General features: G+C 53.3%; 1 protein-coding gene across 16 annotated transcripts in view; it reads right to left on the reverse strand.

The window, feature by feature from the left end:
• CELF2 (CUGBP Elav-like family member 2) overlaps positions 1-12,982 on the reverse strand; it is an 814,981-nt gene that overhangs the window by 36,603 nt on the left and 765,396 nt on the right. For all 16 annotated transcript variants that reach the window (XM_077897256.1, XM_077897248.1, XM_077897253.1 and 13 more), the window contains one exon: positions 9,335-9,469. In XM_077897256.1, coding sequence (XP_077753382.1) covers positions 9,335-9,469 — 135 coding nt within the window. The remainder of the gene's footprint in view (positions 1-9,334; positions 9,470-12,982) is intronic.

Here is a 12,982-nt window from a genome sequence, read left to right on the forward strand (position 1 = left end):
ATTCCGGCCCTCCGACCACCTTGTGCCCAGACCATCCATTTCGCTTCCCTTTGGCCTCCTCTCTCTTTCATTTTGGCTCCTCTTTAGCTGAGAAATACGTTTAGGTTTTCTCCGTCTTCACACCTCCTGACCCTTGTACTTTTATAGACGTCTCCTCAATCACGGAGTTGCATGAACATAGCACACCTACGTGTGGGATTCTCACCTATGGCCCCACGCTCCTCCCCTCGCACGGCCTCCAGGGCTGTGGCATCTACTCCACAGCAGGGGCCAGGCCATGCAAGGTGGGGACCCGCCTGCCCAGCTGCTAACTTCGAACAGAGGGCTCTGTGCTCTCACTGCCATCCCCTTCCCGCCTGAAACTCCTGTGGCCTGGCTCCGCGCTCCCCGCGGCCACCACGTGGCTCCTCTGGCCTGCCCGCACATGCCGTCCTCGGCCAGCGCGCTGCACGCAGCCTCCTCCTCGGCTCTGTCTGGCGGTGGTCACTTGATGCTCTCACCCACCCCCACACTTCAATCCGTCCCCCCACCTCTGTTGCCAACTCCCCAGCTGCCCTTCTAGCTCTAAGCTCCACGACAAACTCGGCGGCCACATGGCGGACGCTCGGTGGACGTGATCACATGTGTGCCTCGGCTCAGCACGTGCAAAATCGACCCATCACCTGCCACGAGCTTTGCCTGCTCCTTCCTGCCTCCCTTCTCTACGGATCGAAATGCTGGGCCCCACATGCAACACGCGTCTTCCACCTCCAGCTCCTCGTTCCCGTCCTCACGCACATCTGCTCAGCAAGGCAAGTCTCGTGGTGGACTTTTTTGTGCTCAAAGTCCTGCCTTCAAGAGAAAGTTCTGGCTCCTTACCCTCGGCATTCAGGGCCCCTCCCTGGCCCTGATTTCCCATCCGTCTAATGTTTGCGAACAAGGAGATGAGTTTCCAGTGGCTGGCTAAATCATTTTCCAGCATTTTCTCACATTTGGGCACATTTGCCAGACCTTCGATTCTTTTTCGGCATCTCAAAATCCTACCTTGTCTTAAAGTTTGGGCTCAAATGTCAGCTGTTCTATCACAGATTTCCCCCACCCCCTCAGGACAGAACGTCTCCTGTCCCCAACACCTCGTACCTGCTTTAACTGACTTTGCGCTTCTCAACCAGATGGATCTGATGGGTGCATTCTGCTTACTTTTTGCACGTTGCCCCTACATCTAGTCCATAGCAGCTCATGGGATCCAAGCACCTAGGAACTAAATGTTCCTACATTGTTGCTTTCAAGTATTAAAAGATACACCTTAGATCCTAAACCTCTGGGAAGCGTGACTAGCAACATTCGTTGGCAACAGTTGGCCGGAAAGGTTTTCTCACCTGTAACGTAAAAAGCAATTAAGCGACCCATGCATGCTTCTTACCAGTGTTGGCAGCAGTAACACGGCGGCAGCCCAGGTAGTCTCCCCCAGGTAGTTGGGGGAGAGGAGACTCTCCTTGTGTCATGCAGAAAACACACCTCTGAGCTGGTACGCATATCACGAAGGCATCTGATGCCACACGACGTCAGAGGCCGTGCCACTAATACTTGGCACAGCACAGACTCCAGAACCACTGCAAGCCAACATACAAAGAACAGGGGCCCACATCTGAAAAATCTTAAAAAGCGGCCCCAAAACAAGGCACGAGCACAACACAGAGTGGCAAGTGGGTGATGGCCCTGGGAAGGCACATGGGGCCTGTCCACCCTGGGACGATGGGCACAGGAAAAATGGGCTGGTGTCTCTGCGGAGAGGGGGTGACCCATAAATGCCTCTGCCCCCTGGCTGGGCAGCTTTATGAGGCTTTAGATGGGCTCAGGGCTGTCAAGAGACTGTAGTGTGCTCCAGGCCAGGGGCTCCCCGTCAGCCGTGTGGCTGCCCATCTGCCTCGCCATGTGTTCCAATGGCAGGAGTGGCTCTCTGGCAGATTAGGACACAGGGATGACTTAGGGAAGCGGCCGCCGGTCCGCCTCTGTGGCCCAACAGGTTTCCCATTTCCTGGATGGTAAGTGAGATGTAAGGTAAAATTCCACATCAAGACGCCGGCACACGCGCGGAGCCCAGCGACACTCTCCTGGGTTGGGACATATCTGCGTGGTGGTGGTTGCTATTGTGATTTGTTTTTAAACCCTAGAAGTAGGATGATCAATGCCAAACAAATCAAGAATCACGTACTAGAAAGACCACTAACTAATCCCCCCACCCCACACACAAGAGTAGGTCTTGAATGCCTAAGAACTTTGGAAATAACTTGGTTCTCCTGAAATGTTTCCGTTGAGAGGCCACGGAGCAGACGTGCAGGTACACCTCTCACTGTGACTCGCTTCACTCCCATTCTCAGAACTTCGTGCTAAATGTGCAAACAGTGGCAAAGCTTACAGAAGAGGGAGAGAGCAGAGGAAGAAGATCCCCGCCCCCCCTTCCCCACTTTGGCCTCATTCACGAAATTTTGATAGAACATAAACAAAAGCATTGGTTTGGGTTTTTTTTTAAAGGGTGTCAAAGTTACAGTTCATAGTCCAGGGCTCACCAGATCATTTGACTTTGGTGGAGATGCGGCTTTTTGAAAAGCTACGGCTAGGATAGAAACGACACGAGGGGGGTCCCTGGTTGGCTCAGCGGTTTAGCGCCCACCTTCAGTCCAGGGTATGATCCTGGAGACCCGGGATCGAGTCCTGTATCGGGTTTCCTGCGTGGAGCCTGCTTCTCCCTCTGCTTCTGTCTCTGCCTCTCTCTCTCTCTCTCATGAATAAATAAAAAAAAAAATTAAAATAAAATCTTTAAAACAAACAAAAGCAAAACAAAACAAAACAAACTCCACGAGGGTGCGGATTTTTGTCCGCTTCGTCCACTGACGGGTTTCAAGCGCCTAGCCCAGTCCCGGGCGCACAGGAGATGCTCAGCAAATACGTGCGGACTGAATGAAAAAAATACGTCCCGAAATCATAGTCACTAACTATGATGACATTTTATTTTTGGAGCTTTTACATCATGTTCAATTCCATTCACGTCAATGAAAATAAGGCGAGCCTGGTAATGTCAAGAACAAGTTAACACACGGAACCCTTCTCAAAGGAAAAAAAATGTTGAGACTTGCAGGAAGTGAGCAAAGAATGGAACTGCCAGTTCTTTCTGTAGCAATAGGGTGTGAAGCTGTTTGATCCAACCCCACAGATAAATAGCTAATTTTAACGACCTTCCCATTGAAACACTTAAAAAGTGTAGCTAATGACAGGGAAAAACTGAGTGTTTTGAGACTTTTCTCTGGTAATAAGCAGTGGAAAAAGAGGAGCGTCCAGAGAAAGACGGGGGCGGGGGGGGGGGCGGTCAGAGACGCAGGTCAAGGCTGAGTACAGCGGAGGTGAGAGCATCCAGGCAGCGGACCGGGCCCTTGCCTTAGCTGACCGGTGCCGGCACGCGGAGGGCGCTGTGCTCCCCGTGAGGCACCCAGGCTTCAGGGGTGCTCGCTGGGGAGGATCTTTCTAGAGCCCACACTGGAGTAGATGGTTCCTTTCAAAATGAAATGCCTTTATTTGACTCCAGACTCTCACATCTGTATCGTGACATCAGAACATTTTGAAAGCCAATCTAGGTAAAATGATTAAACACCTGCTTTATGGGGTTTTGTACTAACCTAAACTAGCATGACTCATCCTTCAGGAACCTGTCAGACCGGAATACGCATCCGTAAGGTGTGGCTGGTTTTTGGATTGCTGGAGCCCAGGATCCCGGGTCGAAGGTGGCTGTGAGGACCCTGTCACTCGTCACCAGGGCGGAGCCAGGTCCCTTCTCAGAGATGTGCGCACTGTCCCAGGCCCAACAGAAGCTTCTAAAACACCTGTCCTAAAACACTGATACGTGGCTACTTGAGTGAATTAGAAACCATCCGAGGGCCTGTGATGTACTGTTCCAAAAGCAAGGGGCATGACCGGTAAATAAACTGTTCCTACTTCGAGTGAACTGACTATTGAGACAGTGAGAGACAAGGCAGGTGCTCAAACCACCATCCTACAGAAGAAAAATACGTGTTCTAGTAGAAGTATGATGACTGTACCTGGGTAGCCCATCAGGGTAGATGGCATTTCTAGAAGCCTCTTCCCAGCTGGACGCTGCAGCTTGCCCTCCATTTCCACCCACAAGGAGCATCTAAAGGAGCTCAGGCTTCGAACCTGTCAAGTATTTATGCTACAACTGTAATGCGGAAGCACTTAATTCTTCCTGGGAGGCTTCCTGGTGGAGGGGACATTTGCCCTGATTCTTAAAAGTATTAGAGTATTAAAAGCAATTTTTATCAATTACTGTGAAACTTTTTTTTTTTTACTGCAGCTTTATTCACGTAGTATACAAACTACACCTTTTACCACGTGCATTAAGAACGCCAGACTTAAACCCACATATTAATCTCCCCAAGCGCTGACGCCGCAGTAAATTAGCGACACAGGAGTTTCAGAGGAGGAAACAGGCGAAGGCCCTACAGGCCGAGAAGCCAACAGGAACAAAGGCCCATAGCCTGTTTGGAGAGGATGGAGAAGTGCCTGATGCAGCTGGAGGGGAGCTGGAGGCGGGGCGGGGTGGGGTGACGGCCAGAAGTGTAGAGGGAGCCTGGGGAGCACCCAGAACGCCGCGCCAAGCGGCCTCTTGGACTCTGGGCGGTGCCGAACCGCATGGCAAGTCTGGCCAACCTGTCTTGTTTCGCCATCAGTGTGCAAAGTGGACGGAGGGCGAGAGTGGATGTGGAGGCTGTTGTGACGGCACGGGGGAGTGTCGACTGCGAGGGCAAAGCAGGATGCTCCAGAGAAGGCACCAGAACTGCCTGGATGTGTGGCGGAGAAACACAAGCTACCTAGACCTGGTATAAAGTGGCTGAGGGAAGGTGACATGAGCCACGTGGCGGGGACAGAGGGCAGGAGGGAAGCACTGCTTTGGGGACGAAGCTTCTTTTCAGGCTTCCCAAGTTGTGGGACCAGAGGGGCAGCCTCGGGGGGTGGGGGGGTAGCCTCTCCCAGCACCTGCTGTCCATCTGTCCCTCTCCTGGCTCCATCACACTCCACCCTGGTGCTCCTGTCCCGCGTGTGACGGCTCGGGTGGGGGGACTGTGGGGCCCACTCACACCTCTGCACATGACACGGGTCCCCGGAGGGCACACGTGCAGATACACATACAGGCACATGACAGCCTCTGGGGTGACCCTGAGGATGACTCCCGGCCTCCCCCTCTGCTTTTCCCCACCACTGGCTGGCTGCCCTAGTGACAGGAGTGTGTGACGCTGAAGGTAACCCCTCACTGGTCCTTCTTACCTGGCGACCCCACATGAAAACAGCCCCAGGCTCCGTGAACCTCCAACAGCTCCCTAAGGAGGGGCCACTGTTTCCCTGGGACTGCACCTGTCACAGCCTTCAAGGACGCAAGCAACCTCTCCAACATGGGCAGGAAAAAATACTGCTAGGATTTGAAGGGAGAAGGCTTTGAAAAGCCAACAGTGGGAATGGAAAAAATCCTCCCCAACATTTGGAAATTCCTTATGTTATCAAAAGAAATTATCTATTATCCTGAAGTGTGTACTTGATTGAGTGCACTTACAGAAGCATTTGGAGAATTTTAAAACATCTTAAAAAAAAAAAACAATAACAGAAGGTGGTCAGTGGAATAATGTGGTACATGAACGTGGTATGACGTTTGAGGGAGAAAATGCTGAAGACGTGCGCCCGTGCGGTAATAATCACGCTCCCTCCCAAGCTCTCAGGATCACGGGGAATAAACAACAAATCCACGAGCTGGAGAGAAGACAAATATTGTCATCTTTCTTTAAGACCTCACTGCACACCTTGTAGACAATTTCCTTTTTATACCAACACAGAGACACATTCCTCAAACACAGGTTCAGAATTTGGAGAAGAAATGACCCAAGAATTAATTAACTAAATAGGAGAATGAGGTAAACAAAGGAAAAATTATCATATCAAAATAAAAGACAAGAAACACGATTAAATTAATCTTCAAAAGACCTGTGAGAAACCCATAAAAGGCGTAATATGCATTTACCTGGTTTTTATTCTTTCATGATTTAATTTCTAATTTTATTCACTACCATCTGATAATTGCACGAAACACTTATTCTAACCATGGGCAATTTAAAACTATTTTAATTTTTATTTCAAGGCCATGAGACAAAGGAACCTATTTATTGCCTAAGGGGTTTTTTTTAACAAAAATTAAAGCTTAATCTTTCATGTTTTAAAGCATAGACTGTTTAAAATCATTTCTAATAATGCTTTAGGGAGACTACGCCTGCGTATGCAAAATTGAAATGATAAATTTACAATTATTAAAAAAATTAATGGTTTGGGGGATTGAATTGTCCCTTTCCTTTCAAGACAGACTGTTCTGAAGTGTAGGGGGCATCTTTAAAAATGGGGTAAAGCCGGGGCTTGTGGGGAGCCACGTGATGGTTCATCAGCGCATCTCACAGGTGGGCTGGACTCGCTACCGGGACCACAATGGCAGGTCCCGCTTTTTATTATTTAAAAACAAATAATGGCATTGGCCTTGGGAACCCCTTCATAGGAAATTGCTCTGATGAAGTGGAGGGGCACGAATTCCACCAACCACATCTTCCATGAACTTTGAACAAGTCCCCGATGGAAATTAGACAAATAATTTACTTTCACTTAAATACCAGATATATATATTTTTTAAGTTAACGTTTAAGAAAAATAATTGCAACGTGGATTTAGAATCATTGCTGCACTTCAGGATTCTAATGAAATACGTTCAGCTCTTCTGCAAAAGCTCAACAGAGGGGAGCAAAGCCACTTTCAGTGGTTCCTCCGCAGAATTCCTCTTTGAGAGCAGAGGCTAAGGACGCTTTGCTATGGGGGCGGGGGGAGGAAAGTAGGTCTCGGGACACATTTCCCCTTCTAGGAAGAGCTCAGGAAAAACCTGGGAGTGGTTAAATGTGTCTGAAGTTCCTTCAACATGCAGACCATCATCGTCAGCTGTCTGAGAAGCCCCCCCCCCCCCACCTCGGGGAAGAAGCTCACAACATATTTGAGCCGCTGACCCTACGGGACGGGATGCTTGGGGATCCAGGCCTGCAGCAGGGGCCTCCCCCCGCCATCCATGTGGCCTCCGTGTCCCTTTCCTCGCCGTCATATGGTGTCTAGTGTGTCCTCACAGCACCGCCGGGCCCATACGGGGCTCTGACTCACTTACTATCTGAGACCCCCCAACCCGGTGAGAGGTGCGGGGCAGCAGGGGCACGTCTGTGCTGCCCGGGGTCCTCCCTGCTCCTCACCCCGACACGCAGGCCAGCGCCTGACCCCACCTTCTCTACCAACCCCTCTGTCTACACCGACCGGCTCGTGTCCCATTTGCACTTGGCTGCTTAAACCACCAAGTCTTCTTTTAAAGAATGAGACATCCAAATATTAGTTCCGAGTCCCCAGAGCCAAGGCACATTCCAGCCCAAATATCACATATTCTAAGAAAATCACACGAGCTCTCACACGCAAGCCACAGGCCACATATCATTAGCCCAAATGCCCACTTAGGATAATGGCCTGTCTCTGGAATAACAGGACAATTTTTTATGTCGCTATGGCACTAAATATATCAAAGGCAAAGTCTTTAAGGGCTGGTGGTCCAAATTGGGCTAAATGGCCCCTTGGCCCTTAAGGAAAAGTTTTCTTTTTTTGCCTCCACTTTATTGCCCATGACGTGATCAGTTTCTTCTGGTTCCTCTTAATAAAAGGAAGAGAGGGTGAAGGCCAAGGTTGGAAAAATTATAATAATTCACTTTTGCCAAATAAAGCTAACATTGTTTTTTGTTTGTTTTTTTAAACAGCTAATCCTCTTTATTTTTACGTAAGCAAATAGAAAGCATCCAGACTGTCCATGACTCACAGCTTTTTTTCTCTCCAGGTAAAAGAGAGTAAAAAATATCAGCTTCTGACGAAAGACACAGTAAAATGCGCACACGATACTTTGTGCTCCTTTAATGGAATCTCTCCATAGACCTCACAGGGGAGAGAAACATCCTTATTTAAGGAAAGACTTTCAACCTGGTTTATAAAACAGGTAAATCAGCGAGGTCGAATGTTTAATTTGCTTTTAAGAAAAGTCACTACTATTTTCATGGAGGGGGGAGGGTGGGAGTTGATGTCAAAGATGTCTTTTTCTTAAACAGGGTCACCGAAGGATTTATTTAAATAACGAGTGTATATTGTGTTAGTGTTATGACCTAATATGCTGGAAAAAAAAAAAAAAGGCGGAAAGTTGATTTTTTTGGAAATACCACGTAGGGCACCAAATGAGGCCCGCAGATAGCGACGGTACATTTCGGAAGGTATCTTAGAGAACGAAGTTACCGCACCTCTGTGCTGCTGCTGGGCCGGGGCGGGGGGTGCGAAGGGGGGGACGGCGCGTGGACGACGATCCCCTGCTGCCTCCCCTGCATGTCCCTGAGGTGTGTCCCTGCAGACCAGCCTCCAAGACCGTGTGCGACACCCAGCGTGTCATCTACGAGCCACGGGCCGTGGCCCTCACGAGCCCTAGGAGAGCGGCCTGCCCTGTGCCCTGATTCCTTTGGGGTTTCCTGAAAGTGAGCCCCGAGCTAACCCTCCCGAGTTTTGTGGACACCGACCACGTTCCGGGCAGAGCCTGCGGAGGCCTGGGGGTCTGCAGAGCTCGGGGGGAGCCCGGGAGCACCGCCGTCCTCCTCCGCGCACCCGGGGTGGGCAGGGGCGCTCATCTCTCAAGATCTAGAAAATTCAGGGAGGAAGGAAAGCCAGCAAAACAGTTTTTAAGACCCAGATCGTGGTATCCAAGCAACCACATTATGTCTGGCTCGGATGAAAAGAAAAATGGCATCTGCTTTTGAATAAAGCGGCAACAGTTCCGAGGAGAAAGACTTTAAACGGCGTCGCCCAGAAGGCGACCCGGAGCCACCACGAGGATGGGCCTCCCTAGACAGTGGCTTCTGAAAGCACGCGGGTGCGCAGGCCGGGGCTGCCGTGGAGCAGGCCCGCTGCACCCCCAGGGCCCCGGGGGGTCAGCAGGGGTTCCTGGATGGCCACGACGGAGACAGCAGAACAAACAGGGGCACCGGCGCCCACCGGACAGTGTGGCTGGGACGGGGTGAGCGGGGACGGTCACCAGCACGGTGGATCCCCTGTCTTCCTCGGAAAATCAGACACACAGGCACTCAGGCCTGGTGTCCTCAAGGACCTTTACACGGACCCAACGCCCCCCGGCACCGACGACACCTGCTGCCCCCCCCCCACTATGTCCCCAGAGGGAAGACAGCAGCCCCCTTACCGGGACTGGTGAGGGCTCCCAGGGCGCTGCTCGTGGTGGACAGAGGGTTTGCATTGGTGGTGGTGGCTGAGGTCTGGGCCGCGGCTGCGGCCGCCGCCAGCGTCGCCAGGTTCTGCAGCTGCAGAGCATTCATGCCTGCGGAGGGAAGAGAGTTGCCATGTTAGCAAGGGGCTGGCGCGGCCGCGCTCTGGACCCCGGGTGGGCCCGGTGCCCCCCATCTGTCCTCCCCCCGGAAGCGGCAGACAGGGAGACCGTGCGCGTGCACTGGCCATGGCAGGGCTCGGCGGGCCCCCGGCGGCCACGACCCTTACGAGCTCCTGCTCCCAACCCCAAGTGCATGGGGCTCCGGTTCGGCCCCCCACAGCTGTGCGATCGGGGCCACTGCTCCCCGCCTTTGTTTCCTGCACAGCCGCGTCCTGCCAAGGGCAGATGACACCTGACGAAGGACACGAGCCGCGCAGCACAATGACGGGCGCAGGGTCGAACCCGGGGAGTCCTCCGGACCCTGCCGCCGCGACGGCCATCGCTGTCCTCTCCCCAGGCCTGCTGTAAACGTGAACTCTAAAACGGGCCCACGGGGGGCCCACGTAACATCCGATGAATGCAAAAAATACAAAAAAAAAAAAAAAAGAATGAATAAAAATGGCAATGCTGTCATATTTTTATTTGTGAAGTGCTTGTGTTTGCATTTTTGTGTTCTGGAGAAGGGCCACGTTTAGCTGGCACGGATCTGGCTACTGAAGACTGAGAAAGGAGGCAGAAGGAAGGGAAACTGCAAGAAGGCGAGGGTGGGAGCAGTGGAGACGTGGGGGTGGCACCTGTCCGGGGGGGGGGGTCGGGGGGGCCGGCGTCGCCTCCCCACCTCAGTTTCTCAACCCGAGGGGCTCTGAACGCTCAGTCTTTCTCCATCATTCACTTCACACTAAAGTACATCCCAGAAGCAGGAAACCATGGTTCTCTCCCTCGACGGATGAACTTTACGCACAAAGACACTAGAGTTAAGTGATCCGCTTAATTTTACCTTCTTCTCATGTCTCAAATCCAGGTACTTAAAAAATGCCTAGTGAGCAAATTCAACCTGCTTTGGAGAGACTGGCGGGATCACGGCTTCCTTCTAGGCCGGGGCGGTGGGCGGAGGGGTAGAGAACGTTCTGGCTCCGCGCAGGCTGCTGGGCGCCCCGGCCTGTCCCTCCGGCCGGCTGCCGCGGTCACGACTTGCTCCGACTCGGAGCTCCTGATGTCTCTGCTGCAAAACGGCTCCTCGTTTAGCTCCAAACGACAACTCTGCCTTCTTCCGGAGACCCCCAGCCTTCTCGGCTCGGGATGAAAACCAAACACCTGTTTCTCCAAATCCACCTGGGGTGCAAGTATTTGCGGGGTCCCGCTCACTTCTGCAAGGAAAGCGCAGACGTCGGCAGCCTCGTTTGCTCCCCTTGGTGCAAACCGGGAACCAACTCTCTCTGCCCTTCCCCATGATCGAGGTCACACGGGGTCACGTGTGCGAGAACATGGGACTTGAGGAAGCTTGGTCTTGGGTTTCTGGGGGGTCCTTGAGGCAAAGGGGCCGCCTGGGCTCAGCGTGAGCCCAACATACTTCACGTCACACCTGTGTGGGCGACAGGGCCAGGCTCTGAGTGATGCTGGGGGGACTGAGGCACATTCCTTCGGACCCACGTGCCAATTGGCCCTCTTGTGACTAACGTCCCTCGAATTTGTTGGTGGCATGAACCACACAAGCAGACCGCGTTGCCCACACTCAGCTGTGCTGATGAGGGGGTGGCTTTGCACTGAGAGGCAGGCCCCCAGTGTGTGCCTGGCACCCGTTAGCGGGCAGCTGGGCCACCCTCCTGGTTGGGGGTCCGGGGTCCTCCAGGACATCTCCCCCGAGCTGCCCGCAGGGGGGGAACCCCAGAGCTGGAAGGAACTCAGCCCACTCGCTGGGGTCGGAGACTCAGGTCCTGGGCGGAGGCCTGAGACCCTCGCGTCCGGGGCAGCGCTCCTGCCACATGTCACAGCTGCGCTCTGAGGAGGCTGAGTTTGTGTCCAACACGCACGCCGGTGCAGCGTCATCTGTAGGGTCTCCAGCCTCGCAGTTCGGGGCCACGGCAGTCACCACGTCTTCCCTTGACCTTACGGTGTGCGTATCTCTTACCCTCAGAGCTAGACACCAAGCTCTCCGGGGACTAAGACTTTGTCTGACCTTCCTGTCCACCTACACGGACAGACACACGCACCAGAGCCGCACACGGCAGGTGATGGGTGACCTACGCAGGACGGATGGACGGGGCGTCAAACAGTAAGAAGCCTTCACGAGCTGCACTAAAGAGCACCACCCGCTGCTTGTCCTTCAGTGTTTGTGGCAGCTTTACGTACGGCCTGTTTCCCTCGATGCTCGTTAATCTGTCCTACAAATGTTTATTAGAACCGCGCGTGGTCCTCATCTCACCGCTGGCACGGCCGGAGCCCAGCTGGCAGCGCACGGGTTTTCTACTCCGCTGTCCTCTGCCTGCAATCCCGGAGCTGCGGCCGGCTGTGTCGCCCTCAGTGTCCCCTCTAGCCCTTCTTCCCATGCGTCTCCCCCCAAGGGGATCTGCTGTCCTCTTCCTCCTTTCCCTGCCTCCAGCCAGGAGGGCCAGGCGGCGGGACCGCGGCTCTGGGGTGCCACAGTGGGTGGGGGGCCAACTGTGTTTGACGACCACACGGCAAGGAGAGCAGCAGTATGGGCCCAAGGAATCAGAGAGCAGGAGCGGAAAGGAGAGGCCGCTGTGATGGCCAGCCCCGGAGGGCCTTGGGGGGAAAGGGGGAGGGAGGTGAAGAGACGCAGTGGGCAGGAGGGCCCACGTGGGTCTGCCTTGCTCATCCATCTGTCCACCCACCCATCCATCCATCTCTCCATTCATTCATTCAGCCATCCATCCATCCGTCCGTCCGTCCGTCCATCCATCCATCTCTCCATTCATTCAGCCATCCATCCATCCATCCATCCATCCATCCATCCATCCATCCATCCTTCCATCTCTCTATTCATCCATCCATCCATCCATCCATCCATCCATCCATCCATCTTTCCATTCATTCATTCATCCATCCATCCTCCATCCATCCATCTCTCTCCTTCCTTCCTTCCTTCCTTCCTTCCTTCCTTCCTTCCTTCCTTCCTTCCTTCCTTCTTTCCTTTCCTTCCGCTCTCCATTCATCCATCCATCCATCCATCCATCCTCCATCCATCCATCCCTCATTCGTTCATTCGGCCATCCATCCACCCACCCACCCACCCAACCACGTGTCCATCTGTTCAGCAGCTACCAAGGGCCGCTGAAGGCCAGCCCCGGGACACCCGATTAAGGATTAAGTGGAAAACAAGACTCCGTCCGCTCCAAGAAAGTTGCTGTCTATGGGAGCACAGAGAAGCCAGGGACCGGAGGGTAATCCTGCTTCATCTGTTTCTGGAAATAGGCCCAGTCTCGGAAGATCATTCTCACTCGTGGAGGGGAGACACGCACAGGAAAGCACGTGAAGGAGGCAGGGGCTCCCCAGCAGAGGATCTCGCTCTCTGTTCTAGAACTCTCAGGCCGCATGCGGCTCCTGGGAGGATCCCTTCTCCACCCCCCCGAAACCAGTGCTCAGCGCCCCCAGGTGGTGGGGAGA

Source organism: Canis aureus, chromosome 5 (assembly GCF_053574225.1).
Source record: "Canis aureus isolate CA01 chromosome 5, VMU_Caureus_v.1.0, whole genome shotgun sequence".
Classification (NCBI taxonomy): domain Eukaryota; kingdom Metazoa; phylum Chordata; class Mammalia; order Carnivora; family Canidae; genus Canis; species Canis aureus.